The 19,137-nt window shown below is 37.3% G+C and overlaps 1 protein-coding gene across 2 annotated transcripts in view; it reads left to right on the top strand.

Moving 5' to 3' along the window:
• Nucleotides 1-19,137, top strand: part of slc12a5a (solute carrier family 12 member 5a) — an 820,727-nt gene that overhangs the window by 728,040 nt on the left and 73,550 nt on the right. For both annotated transcript variants that reach the window (XM_039735849.1, XM_039735850.1), the window contains exons 7-8: nt 14,278-14,525; nt 14,842-15,053. In XM_039735849.1, coding sequence (XP_039591783.1) covers nt 14,278-14,525; nt 14,842-15,053 — 460 coding nt within the window. The remainder of the gene's footprint in view (nt 1-14,277; nt 14,526-14,841; nt 15,054-19,137) is intronic.

The following is a 19,137-nucleotide window of genomic DNA, read 5'->3' on the forward strand; positions in this document are numbered from 1 at the left end:
AGTCAGAATCACTGTAGGTGTGACTGATCAAAAGTTATGCACATTAGAACTCACAAAAAACAAATTTTTTTGTTCTCGCCTAAGTTTTTTTATGAAAATAAAGGAAAATAAAGCTGCAGTAGGTAGGTGGGGACAGAAACACACTATGTACCAACAGAATAACTTGTTGACTACTCAAATTTCAAATTTGAAAAGAATACCTGTAAAAATGACATTTTTACACCAGTTTTTTATGTGGGCATGCCCAGGGGCTTTTTAGAGGCTTTTTAGAGGGACCATTATCCACATTTTGGAACATATGGAAAAAGTGTAATAACTTTTGAATGCTTCAACCCACAGATATCAATGAGGGCTCTACTGAAAGCTTACACCTAAAGGAATCTATATCTACACACAGTGTCACTCTATTAGTTATGGAAATTCATGTTCCATAATAAAAACAATAAAAAATACACATTTCTATGTAAAAATAGTCAATACAAGTTATGGGCCAAAAATATATTTATATTTTTACTTTTTACTTTTTTTATAAAATGCACACAAACTATATATATTTCTTTTACAAACTGTTACAACACAGCTCAGTGTTTTTCCATGTGCCACTTGATGGCAGCAATCACTAGCAAGCAGAAAGCACAAGGGCGTGGCACGTCGCTCTCCGCCATTACATGTCCCCTGTGCCGGTTGAATACTTTCAACGCGCTACATGCATCTATTATTTAATCGAGCGTTTATTTACATTTAAACTTCTACTTTTATTCATATTTAAAATGCGAAAAAACTTGGTGAAATCACAATAAACAACCACGCACCAACTCTGCAGACTGGCACAAATGCCACCTTCACGCAGCTCCGATCATTTTGTTTACAAGTTAGTATGGCAAGTTACATATCAAAATGCTCGGCTGCTCATTGGCTGTAAGTTTTGAGTGTCAGTCACAGTGTCCAATCAAACTGGTAGATTCTACCAGAGTTCAGAGCAATACGTCATCCTGCAAGCTTTCTGTGACACTGGTTGGCTATACGAGGTGCCAGTCAACCCCAGACCCGTCGTAATTGGCCAACTTAGGTGTCATGTTTCATGCGGTAGCATGGTTATCGCCGACAGAAACAAATTACGTCTAATATGAGCAATATAAGTGAAAAAAAATTACGTAGGTGGTCTCAAGTTATGAAACGTTTTCTGGAGTTTTTGTCCCTTTGAGAATATATCGTGTGTTTTGGACCTAAATCGTTTTACTGGATTATATTCGCTGGAGCCTTACGGACACAATGGGATCAATACTGCTCGGAAATATTGATGTTTGACTTGCAGGGGGTCTTCAAAGGTAGGGACAGTCAACTCTTAAAAGTATGTACTTCTCTGTAAAAAAGGCTTTAGTGTCAGTGCTGTGGTTGTTGTGTGTCAAAATGGTTTATATCATCGGAAAGACGAGACTTTGAAGTTTCATTTGATGGGTAGGGTGTCGAGATGCATGGCAGATGGGCATGCACACATTACTGTAACGTTTTTAAAACGCTGTTATGTCCCGGGACCGGCACGTGTGCGCGTTAAGAGGTTAAAAGTGGATAACTTCTTTGATTCAAATGGAGACCCCATGTTTACTCCTAGGAAACAATTAGAGAAATTGACTAATCAGGATCAAAACTTTACAAATGTAACCACAGACACACTTGGCTTCCACATGAACGCAGGGAAATATGTACAGCCAACCCAAACAAAATTATTATAAAAATGCGGATAATTATTAATTTATCATCATACTAATGACTTGAATAGCCCTTTGTTTATTTTTTGAAGCTTTAATGTATCTAACCTTGTCAGTCTGACTTCTCTTCTGGGTCTCCCAAACAAAAGCAGGATAGACTTCCTCACTCAAACTCTTCCCAAGTGACACTTTCTGTTAGCATCAAAGTTGATAGGCTAAAGGTCAATAACTTTCCTAAAACAACCCTGCTGTGGTTCAAGGAATAAAAGAAACCAGTACCACTGGTTCAGCAGAAGGCTGATAATTGTGCACCAGGTGTTTGCTTCCGATCATGAACGCACTTGTCATTTTTCACCTTTACAATGTACTAACATGCTCAAATATTTAGCTGAAGCAAATATTCCAGATTTACTTTGCTGACATCTTTGAAATAAATCATATAAACAAGATTAAAACAAACAACTTTGTGAAATGAGTAGCGAAAGCCAAAGACAGGATTTATTGCTGTTATAAATAATTTCTCTACTACCGTCTGGTTTCATAACATGTGAGTGTTGAAACGTCTTTTCTCAGTCTCCTAATTCTGTATGTAGGGTTTTGAGGAGTAACTGGCCCAACAACATGGGAAGTTTTTCCATCTGCATGTGGACTTTACTCTATCTGGTGTTTCCACCTCTGAAACAGTTAGTGTATGACACTTTGTGAATAAGTCCTTAGCCAGTACCAGCAAAAGAAAAACAAAACATTTTCTCTGTTTTCCCAGGTGGAATTGCCACTTCAAATGTGCACTACTAGCCATTTTATCACTTTATAAAGTATACATTATTTTCATGCTGGAAAAATTTGGTGCTAGTTGAGTTGATGTCTCTTTATTTTGTGAAATTAGGTAGGGCATTTTGAGGGGGAGGCATAAACATTGCCCCAAAAAAAACTTAAATGATAAAACATTTAGCACTCTCCTTTTAGTCATTTTCAAAGTGCTCTCTTTGAGATGTAATACACTTGTCCCAGTGTTTCTCCTATTCATGGAACATTAGCTGTACCCATTTTTTGTTACCATATCTACAGCCTCCTGCCTTTTTTCCTGAATGTCCTTCATGGTAGCAAATCTTCTGACATCCAGGGTCAGTTTTAAGAAGTCACAGGCAGAGCGATCTGGTGAATATGGGGATTGAGAAGCAACAGCCAAATTGTTTTTGGTCAAAACTTCTTTGACTGAGAACATAGTATGTGTTGGTATGCTGTCACGGTGCAAACTCCTGTTTTGGTTGCACTGCTTGTGTGGACATTTTTGGCCAATGCTTTCACGTAGGTGCCTCAGAAATTGAATGTAATATTGCTAATTAACAGTATGTCCATGGGGAAGAAAACTTTTGTGTGTCAAAAAACACAGTCAGCAATGTTGAAAATCATCCATTGTTAATTGGAGAAAAAAATAGGCAATGTCAGTGGTGGTGTAGTGGTTAAGATTTAGGACCGCAAACCCTGAGTTTGTGGGTTCAAATCCTACTACTGACATTGTGTGACTAGAAGCAAGTCACTTGACCTACCTATGTTCCAACTGGAAAACCAAAAAAAAATGGTGGTGGTTAATGATGTGCTCCAAGTAAATGTATGCTCAAAGCCATTTTAAAAAATCAATTCGTTAATGAGTGGGTTTCTAATACATTTATAAAGTTACATTTAATTGACTTGCTTTTACATCTTCATATTGACAAATTATGAACTTTTACACTACTATGTACAATCAAAGCATTTCCATCAAGCGTCATTTGTGCAATACTGCAGTAAGCTAATGGTTTAAAATACTCACTTAAAAAGGGCAAACCAACATACGGCAAGGGATTGACTCTGATAGAAACTGAATTCTTGACTAATTCAGACATTTGGGAAAACTGTAGAAACATATGACCCTAGAGCTCAGCAGAATGTTCAAGATTCATTCAAATCAAACTGGTCATTTCACTCATCCACACCAATTAGTTCTCTACTCTAATGTTCATCAAATGACAGGCATCTACCACTGCAAAATGGCATCCAGGACCTTAATACACCACCTGGCCTAAACACCACTGTGCATGAAGAGTAACAGGCTACTATTCCTGTTTTTTACATTGGTTTGTCTTTGGAGGGAAGAAACAATCAGATTATTGTAAAATGCTTCTGAGTGGCTCAAAAAAAAGTAGCCCACAAATCATCACGGAGAGCCGATTTGACTTTTGTGACACCCTCGTCTGCTGTGATAATCACCATGTTGACTTATGAAGGATTTCTTTCCATAAGTGGTTCTTGGTTTAATTGAATTGCTCCCAGAATGAGCAGTACACCACTTTGTCACCAACATATTTTCACAGGAATGCTTGCAACAGAATACAGTTCCATGAATACCTCATGTGTCAACTTGAAAGAGCCAATATGAACAAATAGCTGCACAATGGAAATATGCTGCTTTAATGAATGTGTTATGTCATTTCTCCATCACATACTAAAATAACAAAACTAATAAAATTAAACTTTTGATTGAGGATTTTCCCCCTAGCTTCACCTGACTTGTTTGCTGCAGCTAAAACTAAGACAGGGCTCGCTAACATGTGCGGAGCAACGTGTATAAGTTCCAAGTTAGAATAGGGACTTTAAGGGCTCACTGAGGAGCATCATTTTGGTCACTTTCTGCTGTCTTTTAACTTAGTGGAAAGTGGATAGAGCTTAAGTGTCATTGGTCCTTTGTTGTAGCAGAAGGTGGTTTCTGTGTAGCTTCATTTTTAATTAATTTTAATTAGAAGCAGATAACATTCCATACAATCAAGTCAAACTTAATTAAGCAAAACTCAACCCCAACCCAAGAGAAAGAGAGGAAAGCCAACAACCAAAGCTAATCTTTAAAAGCAGCAAGAAAGGAAGAGTATCCTTTTTAAAGAAATGGAAGATTATTCTAAAATATTATTGAACAGATCCTGCAATATTTAAAAAGAGTTTTGAAAAGGTCCTCTAACTGAGAATTAGATTTTTTCCAATTTCAAATAGCATAAAACATCAGTTTCTCACTGACTTAAAAATGGTGGGATGCAATTCCAGTTGAGTAAGATATGTCTATATGCTAGTGGTGAGGTAAAGGCAATCACAGTGTGTTTGTCCTTCTCCACTTTAAGCCCATCTAGAAGTACACCAAACACAGCTGTTAATGGGTTAGGAGGTATTGTGACACCAAGGCTGTCTGACAGGCATGCAAAGATTTTTGTCCAAAATGTTGTTAATTTGACCTAGTGAGGCTGGATCTAGATTGCAACGTTCACAGGGTGAATCTTACCTTTTAAACATTTTGGACAATCTTAAACAAGATAAATGTGCTTGATAAAAAAATTTTAAGTTGAATTACCGAATGCTTTGCACATATGGAGCTCAAGTGTAGTCTGTGCATGGCTGCCTTTGTCTCCTTTTCTGAAATATTAAGTGAAAGGATCCTTTCCCCAATGTACCCTGGGATCTTTGAAAGGAAGGGACTTTCAAATATTTGTAAAAAATGTATATATGCTATCTGAGTCGTCAAGACTGATCAGTATTACTTCTGGAATAGAACTAGGTGGGAGTTGAGGAAAATCGAGCAGGTTCTGTTTAGCAAAGTTTCTAACTTGAAATTAGTGAAGAATTGTATTGATAAGAAGTTAAATTTGAAGCATAATTGTTCATAGGATGCAAAGACATTATCTGTGTACAAGTCCCTAAGTGTTATAATCCTGGACATTTTCCAAACATTAAATACTGTATATGTTTGAGATGGAGGAAGAAGGTGTTTGTCATGTAGAGGTGCAACAGATAAAAGCTTCTCTGTCTTAAAGTGCTTCTCGACATTGGTTCCATATTCTGTAAGACTGAATGGCAATTGGATTATTAATGTAATGATGATAATTAGTATTTACTGGGGCACAGAGCAGGAAATATAAAGAAGTACTGTATTATTTTATTTCTATTGCAGACCAAGCTTGTGTATATCAATTTGTGTCAATGTTCAGGTCTTTATAGCTTATATATTTGATGCCCAGTAATAAAATTGAAAGTTTAGTAGTGCAATGCCCCCTTCTGCTTTAGGTTATTAAAGAGTGCCCTTTGGATAAGTGGATGTTTTGGATTCCAAATAAATGAGGATATGATTGAATCTAATTACTTAAAAAATGATTCGTTAACATATATGGGGATGCTTTGAAATAGGAAAATAAGTTTGGGAAGGATGATCATCTTAACAATGTTGATTCTCCCTGCTAATGTAAGATGGGAGGGTAGGTCATCTATTCATGTCTTGTTTAATATTTTCCATGCAGAAATAAAACATTTTTTGAAAAAAAGTTTTATATTTACTTGTGATGTTTACACCTTGATATTTAAGCTGATCTACTAAGATAAATGGGATGGTGTCCAGTCCGATATTGTGTGCTAGAGAATTCACTGGAAAAAGCACTCTTTTATTCAAATTGATTTTGAGTCCAGATATATTTTTAAAATTTACTAATGCTTTTAGGAGTGCTGGCACAGAATTTTATGTGTCAGATATATATATATATTACTATATCATCTGCATATATTGAGATTTTCTATTCATGTCCTTCTCTGAAAATCCACTTTATCTCTGATGCATATCAAAAGTATACAGCCAATAGTTCAATGGTGATTGCAAAGAGCAAAGGTGACAAGGGGCAGCCTTATTGAGTACCACATCCTAGTTTGAAATAGTCTGAAATAATGGTTTTAAAACAAACTGAGGCTTCTAGACTAGTTTAAAATAGTTCGATCCATGCTCGCGTAGTTGGGCCGAACCCAAATATGTGCATTGTGGTGAATAGGTAGTCCCATTCAATCGTATCAAATGTTTTTTCTGCATCTAAAGAGAATAAGATCTTGTTAGATAATAAGGTTGTTAGATTTAATAAGGTTATTAGATTTAATGGGTGAATATATTATATTAAACAAACATTAAAGGTTAGAAGTTAAGTGTCTGCCTTTAATAAATCCAGTTTGGTATTGTGATATTACAGAAGGAAGCGATTTCTCAATCCTTCTGGCTAGAACTGTGGAGAAGTTATCTTAACGTCATTATTCAGAAGTGAAATTGGTTTGTGTGATGCACATTGTATTAACTCTTTGAGGGCTGAATATCTTTTCCAAAAAACAGTTTTCTGAAAAGCACACAAAGCAATGGTTTCACACATAGACAAACATGAAACGTCGGTCCCTGCATGCTGTGGCTACTGTTGATGCCTATTTGCGGTTTCTGGCAGTTGTGCAGGGGCAGATCAGTGGCCAGTAGTAGGAATGCGCAGCGGGCCGGCTACCTGTCTGTCTTCATGCGGCAAGCATTGCCATAAGCGCATTAGCGACACAAACGTGTTCAGCATCGTGATCTGCTGGGGACCGTTCAGCTGATGGCAGTCCTTCATTTTTAATCATCTCCAGATCACTTGCATTAAGTCTGACAAGTCCGATTCAGCAATAATACACAAAACGTCATCCACGTGATATTTTGTTTTGTGCATTCGCCTTGATCTCTCGCTGGATGTCAATGCCATTTTAGAAGTTGTTTGCTCTACGCTACTCCTGCACGCACAGTTAATCGAGGTCAAATCAGCAAAGCTAACTTTCCTTCTAGCAAATAGAGTCAAAATAAAATGGAAAGGTGAACTTTGTCGCCATTTACTGCAGATCTCTTCCTGAATTTTGACAAAAGTTGACATCCGCCCCGAAAGAGTTAAGTGCTTATTTTCTTAGGAAAGGTGGTAATTAATGCTTGGTGAAAAACTTGGGGTATATTTTTTATATATATATATTCAGCTTCTAAAGACATTGCTAATGATAGTGGAGCTAACTTATTTGAATTTTTTATATATATATAAAATTCCACTGGGTAGCCATCAGGGATGGCTGCTTTCCCACTTTGAAGTGAGTTTATAGCATCTAGTAATTCTGAAAGTGTCAGAGGTTTATCCAGTTCCACAGCACTAAGTCTATCTAGCTGTGGTAAATGTAATCAATCAAAAAACTCATTAAATTGTGTCTTATCCTTTTTAAATTTAGAAGAATATAAGGACTTTTAGTACTCTCTAAATGTGTAAGTTATATTTTTATGCTCCGCCTGTTTTGGTAATTGCTGTTATTGCATTGCAGACATCCTGCTTGTGGATTTGTTGGGCTAAGATCTTATTGGCCTTTTGTCCATGTTCATAATAATGATGGCACGATTTAAAGATGAGCTGTTCCATTTCTTTAGTAGTCAAGAGGGTAAATTCTGATTGCAAAACCTGTCTTTACCAATAAAGTGCCTCATATGGAGACCTGGATGTATTCTAGATATACTCTGGTAATTTCACTGATTAACTCAGATGCCTTCTTGGTTTCCAATTTAGTTTTGTGAGAAAGATAAGAAATGATCTGCTCTCTTAAAAATGCCTTCAGAATTTCCCAGAATATACCTGCTGAGATCTCTGAGGATGCATTTGTCTCAGGAAAACAATCAATTTGCTTGGATATGAAGTCTGTACAGTTCTCATCAGCTAATGATATGGAATTAAGATGCCAGCTACGATATGAGTGTGTAGGACGCAGTAATTTAAGCTCCATGGTCAAAGATGATAATAGCGTTGTACTTACAAGATTTAATAGTGGGCAAAAATTATTGTCTATGAGGAAATAATCAATTCTTGAGTAACAATGATGTACAGGTGAAAAGAAGGAGTATGCACTTAGGTTAGGATATGAGAACCTCCATGGATCAGATAAATTATGATCTGTTCAACACTGTGTAATTATCTTTACAGTATTAGATGCTATCGCCACTGTGGCTGAGGATCTATCTAGGTTTGGATTTAAAACACAATTACAGTCTCCGGCCATTATAATTTTGTGAGTATTCACATAAGGGATAGATACAAATACATTTTGGAACCCTAATTTCTATCATCCATGTTAGGTGCATAGATATTAATCCAAATCAATTTAGTATTAGATAAATTGCACTTCACCATGACATAGCGAACTTCAGAATCAGATATTACCTCTGACACTATACGTGGAATAGTTCTGTCTATTAAGATTCCCACACACCTATGTTTTTGGTTTTTTTGGATAGCTGGAGTGAAAAATTTGTCCAGTCCATTCTCTTTGCAACCAGAACTGGCCCTTGCTTAATAAGTGAGTCTCATGTAAAAGTACTATAGCTTCATTTTTCATTGGTGCTTTGTAAGTCTTATTAAAGCTAACAAAGTCTTGTTATGTGGCAGTAACTGCTGACTCAATCCACCTGGATAGTCCTTATGTATCATGGATAAACTTTGTAATACATTTTAAAAGCTGCAGATAATACTATAACATAAGATTTGTTATACTGAATATCCAGTATAGTATAATCAGTATCCAGGACAGCATTACTTTAATACAAATAACCTAAAAGTATGCCTTTCTAGTGACTTACTGTTACAGGAAAATAATCTGACTCGACATCAGACTTACAGTGCCTATAAAAAGTATTTAACCCTTTGGACAGTTCCATAATTTACTTTTATAAAGCATTGAATCACAATGGATTTACTGTAATTTGGCTTTTTTTACTTTGATCAACAGAAAAACATCTGTGTGTCAAAGAGAAAACAGATATCTGCAAAATGGTATAAATAAATTACAACTATAAAGCACAAATTAATTGCTCACGTATTCACCCCCTGTAATATGACACTCCTATATTAATGGTGCAGAAAATTAGTTTTAGAAGTCTCAGAATTAGTTCACTGGAGATCATCTGTCTGGGGTTTAATTTGATTTTAGCCTAAGTGCACCTGATCTGTTGAGTCAGTATGGTGGGCTGACCTACACAAAAAGACAAAAGAAGACTCCAAGAAACTCTGTGAAAAGGTTATTGAAAACCACAAGTCGGGATGGAGACAACAAAATATTGAAGTCATTGAATATCCAGTTAAAATAATAATGAAGAAATGGAAAGAGTAACAGCACAGCTGTAAATCTGCCTAGAGCAGTACATTCACAAAAGCTGACAGATCATGCAAGAAGAAGACTAGCGAGGTAGGCCACCACAAGACTTATAATAGTTACAAGTTACAGTGGGTGAGATTGAAGACTGTGGAGACAACAACCGTTGATGTGTGGTTCACTAGTTGCAGCTTTATAAAAGAGTGCCAAACAGAAATCCACTATTAAGAAAAACACACAGGACATTGAGGCATATGGGGGACTCTGATGAGACTAAAATTGAGCTTTACAGCTGTCAGACTTAACACCTTGTTTGGTGTACTGCACATTATCAAAAACACACCATTCCCACCACTAAGCATGATAGTGGCAGCACCGTGCTGTTGAGATGTTTCTCTACAGCAGGTTCTGGAAGGCTTGTGAGGGTAAAGGGTCCAACGAATGCTGTAAAAAACACAGGGAATTCCTGGAGGAAAACCTTATGCAGCCTGCAAGAAATCTGCACCTTGAGAGAAGATGTGTTGTCCAGCAAGATAACAACCCCAAAGATAAAGCCAAAGCTGTACAGAAAGAAATTCAGAACAACAATGTGATTGTCCTACAGTGGCCAAGTCTGAGTTCAGACCTCAATTCAACTGACAATTTGTGACTTGACTTATAAAAGGCTGTTTCACGTGTGACCCCCATGCATCCTGACAGAGCTTGAGCAGATGTGCAAAGAAGAAAGGGGAAAACTGGTAGTGTCCAGATGTGCAAAGCTGATAAATTCCTGTCCACTCAGACTGAAGGCTGTCATGGCTGCCAAAGTTGCATCTGTCTTGAAGTGGGTGAATACTTCTACAATCAATTATCATATGTTTTATATTTGTAATTCTTTTAGACAACCTTGCAGAGATTGGTTTTCATTCAACTTTAAGTGGTCTTTGTCTGTTTAGTCTCAAAAAACCCAAATAAAATCTGCCGTGAATCTAACAATTAAATGTGAATACTTTTTTATAGGCACATATCAACCACTCTGGTTTTAAAACACAACAAAATAATCAAATCCTAAACATCAATGCTTATTGTCTTATTGTGAACATGAGCCCAAGGTGCTTTACAAGTACCGACCCATAGTGTAGTTGTTTATATTGGTGTATTTTTTGGTTTTAAAGGCACATTAAGTGATTTCCTCAGGGGCACACAGTGAGTGAGATGAAGAGATTCAACCTGTAATTTTGAGGTTTAAGGTCCCTAAGCCTGTTTTGAGGACATGCTTAATTTCAGTACAATAAATGAAGTCACATTATACTGCAGCGTCTTTCAAAAATAAAAAAAACATTTAATTCACTGTATGTTTCATGCTGGCTGCCTTAGCTTCAGTTTTCACTTGACTAAAAAGCAATGCTGAATCATTCAAACACATCTATACCACTGAGAGAATCACACATTCACCACAGAAGAATCGTGTTACTTCCATTTTAAAAATTCTGTTATTGACCCAATATTGCAGAGGGTATTGACATCCTAATATTGTATTCACTTATTAGACAGCACCAGCACCATGCTCTAGCTTTCCCACAAATAAAGGTTATGACCCCAACGGACACTGAGCTGGTGGGTGTCCACCACTGAGAGACCTAAGTGTTTCTAACTACAGTCTTCCCTTGCTTTTCGATGCAAATCTGTTTCTGAAAATCGATTTTTCTAAGGAGAATTTTTGTAATGCAAACATAAAATTATAATTAACTTTAAATGTAAAACATTTTTAAACATTCTCTGGCCCTGTTTTGTATCCAGGTAATATCAAAATACCAACAATAGCCATCAAAAAAAACCTCTAATAAGACATTGTGGTTCATTAAAGCTTTTGGCCTGCACTTAATCACTTCAGGAGCTTGGGTGTGACATCCCCAGAATCTTACGCTCATTTGATGATTTCTGCAAATTAAATAAACTGGTGTTATATTTATAGTCAGGGTGTAAAGAGTTTATATAGCAATTTTCTCACTATTAAAAGTGCTTTAATAAGTGGGGAGCCACTACAACCACCATTAATGTGCTACATCCACCTGGATGGTGTGACGCCCACGATTTTGTGCCAGTACACTTACCATAGTAGTTATTAGGTGGTGAAGTGGTGAGAGAGGTAGTTAGCCAGTTAGAGGCAGGGGATTATTAGGAGGCTAGAATGACCATGCCATGACGGACAATTTAGCCAGGACATCAGGTCTTCTGTTTTACATCTCATTTGAATGATGACATCATTTTTACAGCATAGTGTCCCTGTCACTGAGCTGGAACATTGGGACCCACTTAGACAATAGGGTAAACACTTCCTGCTGCCCTAACAACACTTTCCCCAGCAGCAACCCAAGCTTTTCCTAGGTGGTCTCCCATCCATGTAATGGCTGGGCCTGAAAATGCTTTGCTTCAGCTGGATACCTCTTCTGTAGTGGCATGGCTGCTGGCAAAGAGAAAAGGAGACAGGACTGTGCCTCATGATGCTCCAGTGTTGCTCACATCCACATCATCCACATCAACATTGATTTCTTAAGCCATTTTCATTCAAAGTACCTTACAAGATATCAAAGAAGTAGTTACATTCAAAGAAAAGCAAAATAAAATTACGTAGCACTAGAGATGAGCTGCCCAAATTCTCACCGTTTTTTATTCTGGGGGCCCCAGAAATGCACCTTGCCTTAACCCAGCTCACACACTCACAAACAGAGACAAGTAATAAAAATTAATAGGTAAAGAATATATTAACTAAATGCAGAAAGCAAAAAACAATCAATAAATAAATAGCACGTACACAAAATCACAGCCATATTTCATTGGTAGAGAAAGTTATTTAACAAATATTGAACAAAATGAAACTGAAACACCAGGCACTACACAGTAAACCATTAACACTTATAACACAGTCTGGTACAGCTGGTGCAGTTGACGGTGGTGATCAGCCATCTCAATCAAATGTTTAGTTTTGCCAACCAGGTCCCAATTGTTGCGTGAATGTTTGGCATGATTGGGAGAGCTTTCCCTGATGAAGACAATTCCAACCAAGATGAAATTACATGAACAAGCAGACACAGGACAAGCACATATTTCCATAAAGAACTGGAATCCATGGTGGTTGTATTTGTAATCCTACAGAGTGTGAAGCATAGAAACAAACATATGATCCCTTTCGCCTTTTGTGATTCCTTTCACCCTCTTACAGCTCCTTTTTAAAGATAGAGCCTAATCATCCTTCTTCCCAGCAATCCCTGCACCACACTAAAGCTGCCCAATCATGAAATACTACTGGGGCTGCTGGGATTTGTAGGGAATATAAGTAGTGCTGATACGGTAAGATAAGAATAATAAAGAAAAAATAGTATAAAAAAATGAATAATGCACATTTACATTAAGATACATATATAATTAAGAGAAATACAGAAATTAAATATATATTTTTTAAAACTATAATTGACAGTCCAATGATATGGTCAGTTGGCCAGAAAAAATACATAAAAAAAAGAAAATCTTTAGGGGTACCAGGCCAAAAGAAAACTAGCCCACAAATTAAGCTTAACTTAAATATTCCTAATTAGTTCTTTATTTTTTTTAATGCTACATCTTAGATGATTTCATGCAGTGTATCTTATGGCAAGTTGGGGTGTCCACTTTCATTCAAACATGCAGACATCACTGGCAGCTGCCCAGGACTTTGATCACATCAGAGACATAGTCCTTAAGCACAGAGGACTAGTACAAAATGGAAATATGACAAAGGCCACATTTAAATCCAAGGGTTTAAAGCAGTGAAAGGCAACCTTTTTCGAGTTACAGCGCACTAAGTCCAAAAATTTTCTTTTGCGGCGCACCTGAGGGACTGCCTGTAAATAAAGTCGTGCTGACACAATCTATGGACAATCGCCAATAAAAACAGTTAATTTTACAAGTTTGAAAGACATTTTATTAATAAAGGAATCAAAGGATAAATCTTAAATTTAAATAATGTAAACATTGAGATTGTTTTTCAGCACATATGAGATTGATGCGAGGATCAATTTTTGAAAGACAGACACGCATTTCCTTGTCGAACATTTGAAGTCTCTTGCGTTTCTTAGTCTTCATTTCCGTAAGTGTTCTGTTATCTGTTTTTCCAACATAAAATATATTTTTTTAACATTATCTTTTTAATCAACCAGAAGTTCAAAAACATTAGCAATTTTAAATATTTTACAAAAGTTTTCGCGGAGCCCCTAGAAAATTCCACGTCGCACCAGTGCACACATTGCTTTAAAGTAATGGGACAAACTGTAATAAGACTGAAATATCCCTTATTTAATAAATATTGCAATTGGTCACAATTCATTTAGGTGTACTTTTTATAACTGTATATCTGAATATTCATCCTTCAACATTATATTGCTATAAGTATGTCTCCATCTTGTGGTTGATATTATGTGTAGACTGATGAGAATTATGAAACCTAGGAGAGGTTATAACTCAATTATAACTCATTTTATAAGGGTATGGTAAGCAATGTCACTTTTATTGTAAGAAGGTAAGGAGAACAGACAATATCTTTGAAATTATGTAACCATTTTGTTTTATTTTTTCTTATATATAGACATATATAGTACCAAATGCAGCTGTCTTCAAAATGGATGGCCTGGAAGGGTCAGAGGCTGAAAGTGCCATGCTAAACAATATGCGCATCTATGGCACTTGTGTTCTTTCTTGTATGGCTGTGGTGGTCTTCGTTGGAGTAAAGTATGTGAATAAGCTAGCACTGGTCTTCCTTGCCTGCGTCATTGTCTCCATTATTGCTATCTATGCTGGAGTTATCAAGTCAGCCATCGATCCTCCTGATTTCCCGTAAGTACCTGTGAAGAACTGTGTATACCTTTATATATCGCACTTAATGCAGTAAATGGTGCCTGAGAATGTATAAATGGATGAAAAGATAAGTGGATAATAAAAGTGTAGATTAAACAGCTTTCATAAGGTATTGGATTGCATTTATTTCTTGAAGATTTTAGCCCAAGACTTTTGTACAATACTGAATTTGAAGTGTGAGAGTAAAATCCCAAAATGCTTATTCTATTACCTTGAATTTAGATCCAAGAGAGTGTCAGGTTTCTGTGTATCCTTGCATTCTTTTTGAATAATACTAACAAATCATTATCTGCAGGATCTGCATTCTGGGCAATCGCACCCTGATCTGGAAAGACTTTGATATTTGCGCAAAACTTGTGGAAGTAGGCAATGAAACAGTCACCACTAAACTGTGGAGGCTCTTCTGTGACTCACCATTCCTAAATGCCACTTGTGACCAGTATTTTACAGTCAACAATGTCACAGAGGTGCAGGGAATTCCAGGCGCAGCAAGTGGAATCATCACTGGTGAGCACTATTTTCCTTTGAAACTTCAAGATACTAGTACTGGCAATGCACAAAATTGTTCTTTCACAAACCACCTTCATTTTGTTATTTGTTATTGTTATTTTGTTTTTGGAAATATGAAATCTTTTATAATTAGCAGAATACATAATCCAAGGTGACTTCCAGGATTAGAATAAGTAACAATTATTTACACACAGATAGACTACTGATATAAAGTTCGTCATCCCAGTCTCTAGGAAATATTGTTGTAATAAGCATACTGGTTTTTCAAAATTAGCAAACTGAGAATTTTCACTCTCTTTTGCTTTTGTCCTGCTAAGGATCTCAAAGGCAACTCATTAAGTTGACCAGAATTGCCTATCATATTCTGACCAACATTCTTGAGGTTCTCCCGAGAAATTCCAAGGTTCTCCCAGACCAAATGAGTGATATAATACTTTTAGCTAATGGGGGGTTTCCTTCCAAGTGAAATTTGTCAAATCCAGCCCTTGTGGTAAAGTTTAGAGGATAATGCCCAACTGATAGATAAACAACATCAACTGACCCCTCTCTCTCCAGAGAACCAGCACTCCTACTCAAAGGATTATTCAACTTCATTATCTCAACAACACTCTTCTAAAATAAAGAATTTCATGAGGTGTTTCACAAAACATTCAAACCATTAAATGCTTCCATAATAAAAATAATCATTTTTGACTCAAAACCAGATGGAGGCAGATAGGGTTCACTGGTTACTCCTCACTGACTGTCAAAATCTTCCTGAGATGCTGTGTACATTCCCTAAAGCATTTTGGCTGATCATTTATCATATAATACCTTATTCACAGTCATACAAATTCTGCCTAGAAATCCTTTGGTCTAAGCTTACCGGTGGCTGTTACTTTCCTGTTTTCTTTACTAATAATTTCAAGATTAATAATTTATAAACTTTATATACAAATACTTTTATTAATAAGCCATGAGATACTTGCTTTGACTTCTATAATGAAATTCTATCAATATGCCTACACTGTGATCCATGGTGTGTTGTTGTGGACTTGCATCACAAAGCATCTAAGTTTATTGACTTGCACTGTGGTGAGTTGTCGGTGGTCATTCATGAACCTGCAGCCTCTGACTCAGAAGCAGTCTCCTTACAGTGTGAGCTAATAAAAGAACACTCAGCCACACACACCATGGTTCTGATCATTGTGAGTGGAGAACGTTCTGGTGACATTTGTTGACCTGTCTCTGTTTCAGCCCCCACCATTTCTGCACAGCATCAACACTCCGCTAATGAACTGGACTTGCACTGCAAAGCGTCTCATTTCAAAGATATGCATTCTGGTAACTGCCAGTGGTTAGCCAGGACTCTGTTATATCTGGCTTAGAAGCGATCTAATTACAGCATGGGCTAAAGGAGTTCTCCTATTAACTCAAGCTGCAAGGAGACTGATTCTGAGCCAGTCGTTGCAGGTTTTCTGCTGGCCACAAGCAGTTATCACGGCACAAATCTTCAAACTGAGATGCTTTCTGATGTGAGTCTGTGGCAATTCACTTGGTGACGTGGATTGGATTTGCAGTGGAGATGGGTGGAATGTAGTAGCAATGTTTTGGAGAAAAGGTGGGTCCTGACACAGAGAGAAATCAGCTGACACCTGCAGGAATCTCTCCATTTGCAGTGTTCAGAAACGGACTCTGTGCAGATGACTAAAGGAGCTCTCTGTTTAGCTCACACTGCAAAGATGTCACTTCTGGGCCAGATATTGCAGGTTTGCGGCTGGCTACAGGAAGGTATCAACAATGCAAGTCTTTGAACTAAGATTCTTTGTGGTGTGAGACTATTTTTTAATAAGTTACACATTGTGCCCCCCACACACACACACACACTTATTACCCTTAAACTATATTTTCTTTTTTTAAGATACTATTCATAATCATTAACAAGAATTAATAATAATACAAAAAGCCATAAATCCATGCACACAGATGAAACCTTGCAAAGGTCATCATCAATATTCATTCAGATATTTTTTAGATGGTTGGAGGGTTATAAAAGCACCCCATTGGTTTTATAAGACTCCTAGATTGTTCTTGTCTACTGCCATTTTTAAATTAATTGAGAGTGCTATAGTGCAGGGCTTAATTCCAAAGCCACCTTTACATCCTAAACTATGCCTCAAGGCTCTAATGATGCCTAGAAACATATGGCAGGCCCCAAAAATGACAATTAAGCCTGGTTCATAAACTCAAGTAGCCAGCTTTGTGGCCTACTAAGACCAAAAGGAGTCAAGGATTACATTATTCAAAAGGGTCAGGGGAACCATAAAAACCCTGGCTCATTATGACAACAGTAGTAATTTTACTAATAATAACAAAAATACAATTTTTATTACATTTTTAAATGGTAAATTCTCAAAGGAAACAAAGATAAAACCCAGAATGAGCAAAAATTTCAAAAACCAAGCGATCAGTTGGAAAAAGGGTAAAAAAATCAAGATGGAAATTCAAAAAAGGTTAACCAAACAACACAAGTTGGTAAACCTAGTAACGCCTCAGTCAAATATTGTGTACTTTTAACCTTCAGTGGGATTCCCCCCTTGGGTACAACTTACAAAAGACAAAGCACATAAGTCAAAAAAAGTAAAATATACAAAATTCACATAATACGGCTGTGAATACTGTTGCATGAAGGATACTTTGTGTGAAACTGGGTGTGAGGCCTCCAAAATAAATCATAAAGGCAGGCCAGGAGCACAGAAGAGCCTCATCCCAGTTCAGTTAGTCTTACAACCATCTGCCTGCTTTCTTCTAGCCTAGCAGGCCCCAAAATGAGGAAAGTGGCTTTTAAAGTTTAAAGTGATTCCTAGCTGTCCCAAAATGCCTCAAAGCGAAAAGAAAATGTTAACACACTGGCCTGTGGCCAAAAGGTAAAAAAGTATTTGTTGTAAAATAAAACAATTTTGTTAAAGAACAAAAATGAACAGAAGGTATTGCCTCGAAGGCAACCTCAAATAAGTAGATCCCAAATACTATACAGAAAACAGAATCCAAAAAACAGAACAAATTCAGATAAAGTCAGAAAAATCAAAATGTAGGAAATAATACCTGAACACCTTCCACGAACTTCAGTGATCAGCTGCTTGAGATCGTTTCGAAAATATTTACAGCGCATCACTTTTTCCACATTTTGTTATGTTACAGCCTTATTCCAAAATGGATTAAATTCATTTTTTCCTCAGAATTCTACACAAAACACCCCATAATGACAACATGAAAAAAGTTTACTTAAGATTTTTGCAAAATGAAAAGAAAGCACATGTACATAAGTATTCACAGCCTTTACCATGAAGCTCAAAGTTGAGCTCAGGTGCATCCTGTTTCCCCTGATCATCCTTGAGATGTTTCTGCAGCTTAATTGGAGTCCACCTGTGGTAAATTCAGTTGATTGGACATGATTTGGAAAGGCACACACCTGTCTATATAAGGTCCCACAGTTGACAGTTCATGTCAGAGCACAAACCAAGCATGAAGTCAAAGGAATTGTCTCAAGGCACAAATCTGGGGAAGGTTACAGAAAACTTTCTGCTGCTTTGAAGGTCCCAATAAGCACAGTGGCCTCCATCATCCGTAGGTGGAGGAAGTTCGAAACCAACAGGACTCTTCCTAGAGCTGGCCGGCCATCTAAACTGAGCGATCGGGGGAGAAGGGCCTTAGTCAGGGAGGAGATCAAGAACCCAATGGTCACTCTGTCAGAGCTCCAGAGGTCCTCTGTGGAGAGAGGAGAACCTTCTAGAAGGACAAGCATCTCTGCAGCAATCCACCAATCAGGCCTGTATGGTAGAGTGGGCAGACGGAAGCCACTCCTTAGTAAAAGGCACATGGCAGCCCGCCTGGAGTTTGCCAAAAGGCACCTGAAGGACTCTCAGACCATGAGAAACAAAATTCTCTGGTCTGATGAAACAAAGATTGAAGTCTTTGGTGTGAATGGCAGGCGTCACGTTTGGAGGAAACCAGGAACCGCTCATCACCAGGCCAATACCATCCCTACAGTGAAGCCTGGTGGTGGCAGCATCATGCTGTGGTGATGTTTTTCAGCGTCAGG

This window comes from Polypterus senegalus, chromosome 14 (genome assembly GCF_016835505.1).
Source record: "Polypterus senegalus isolate Bchr_013 chromosome 14, ASM1683550v1, whole genome shotgun sequence".
Taxonomy (NCBI): domain Eukaryota; kingdom Metazoa; phylum Chordata; class Cladistia; order Polypteriformes; family Polypteridae; genus Polypterus; species Polypterus senegalus.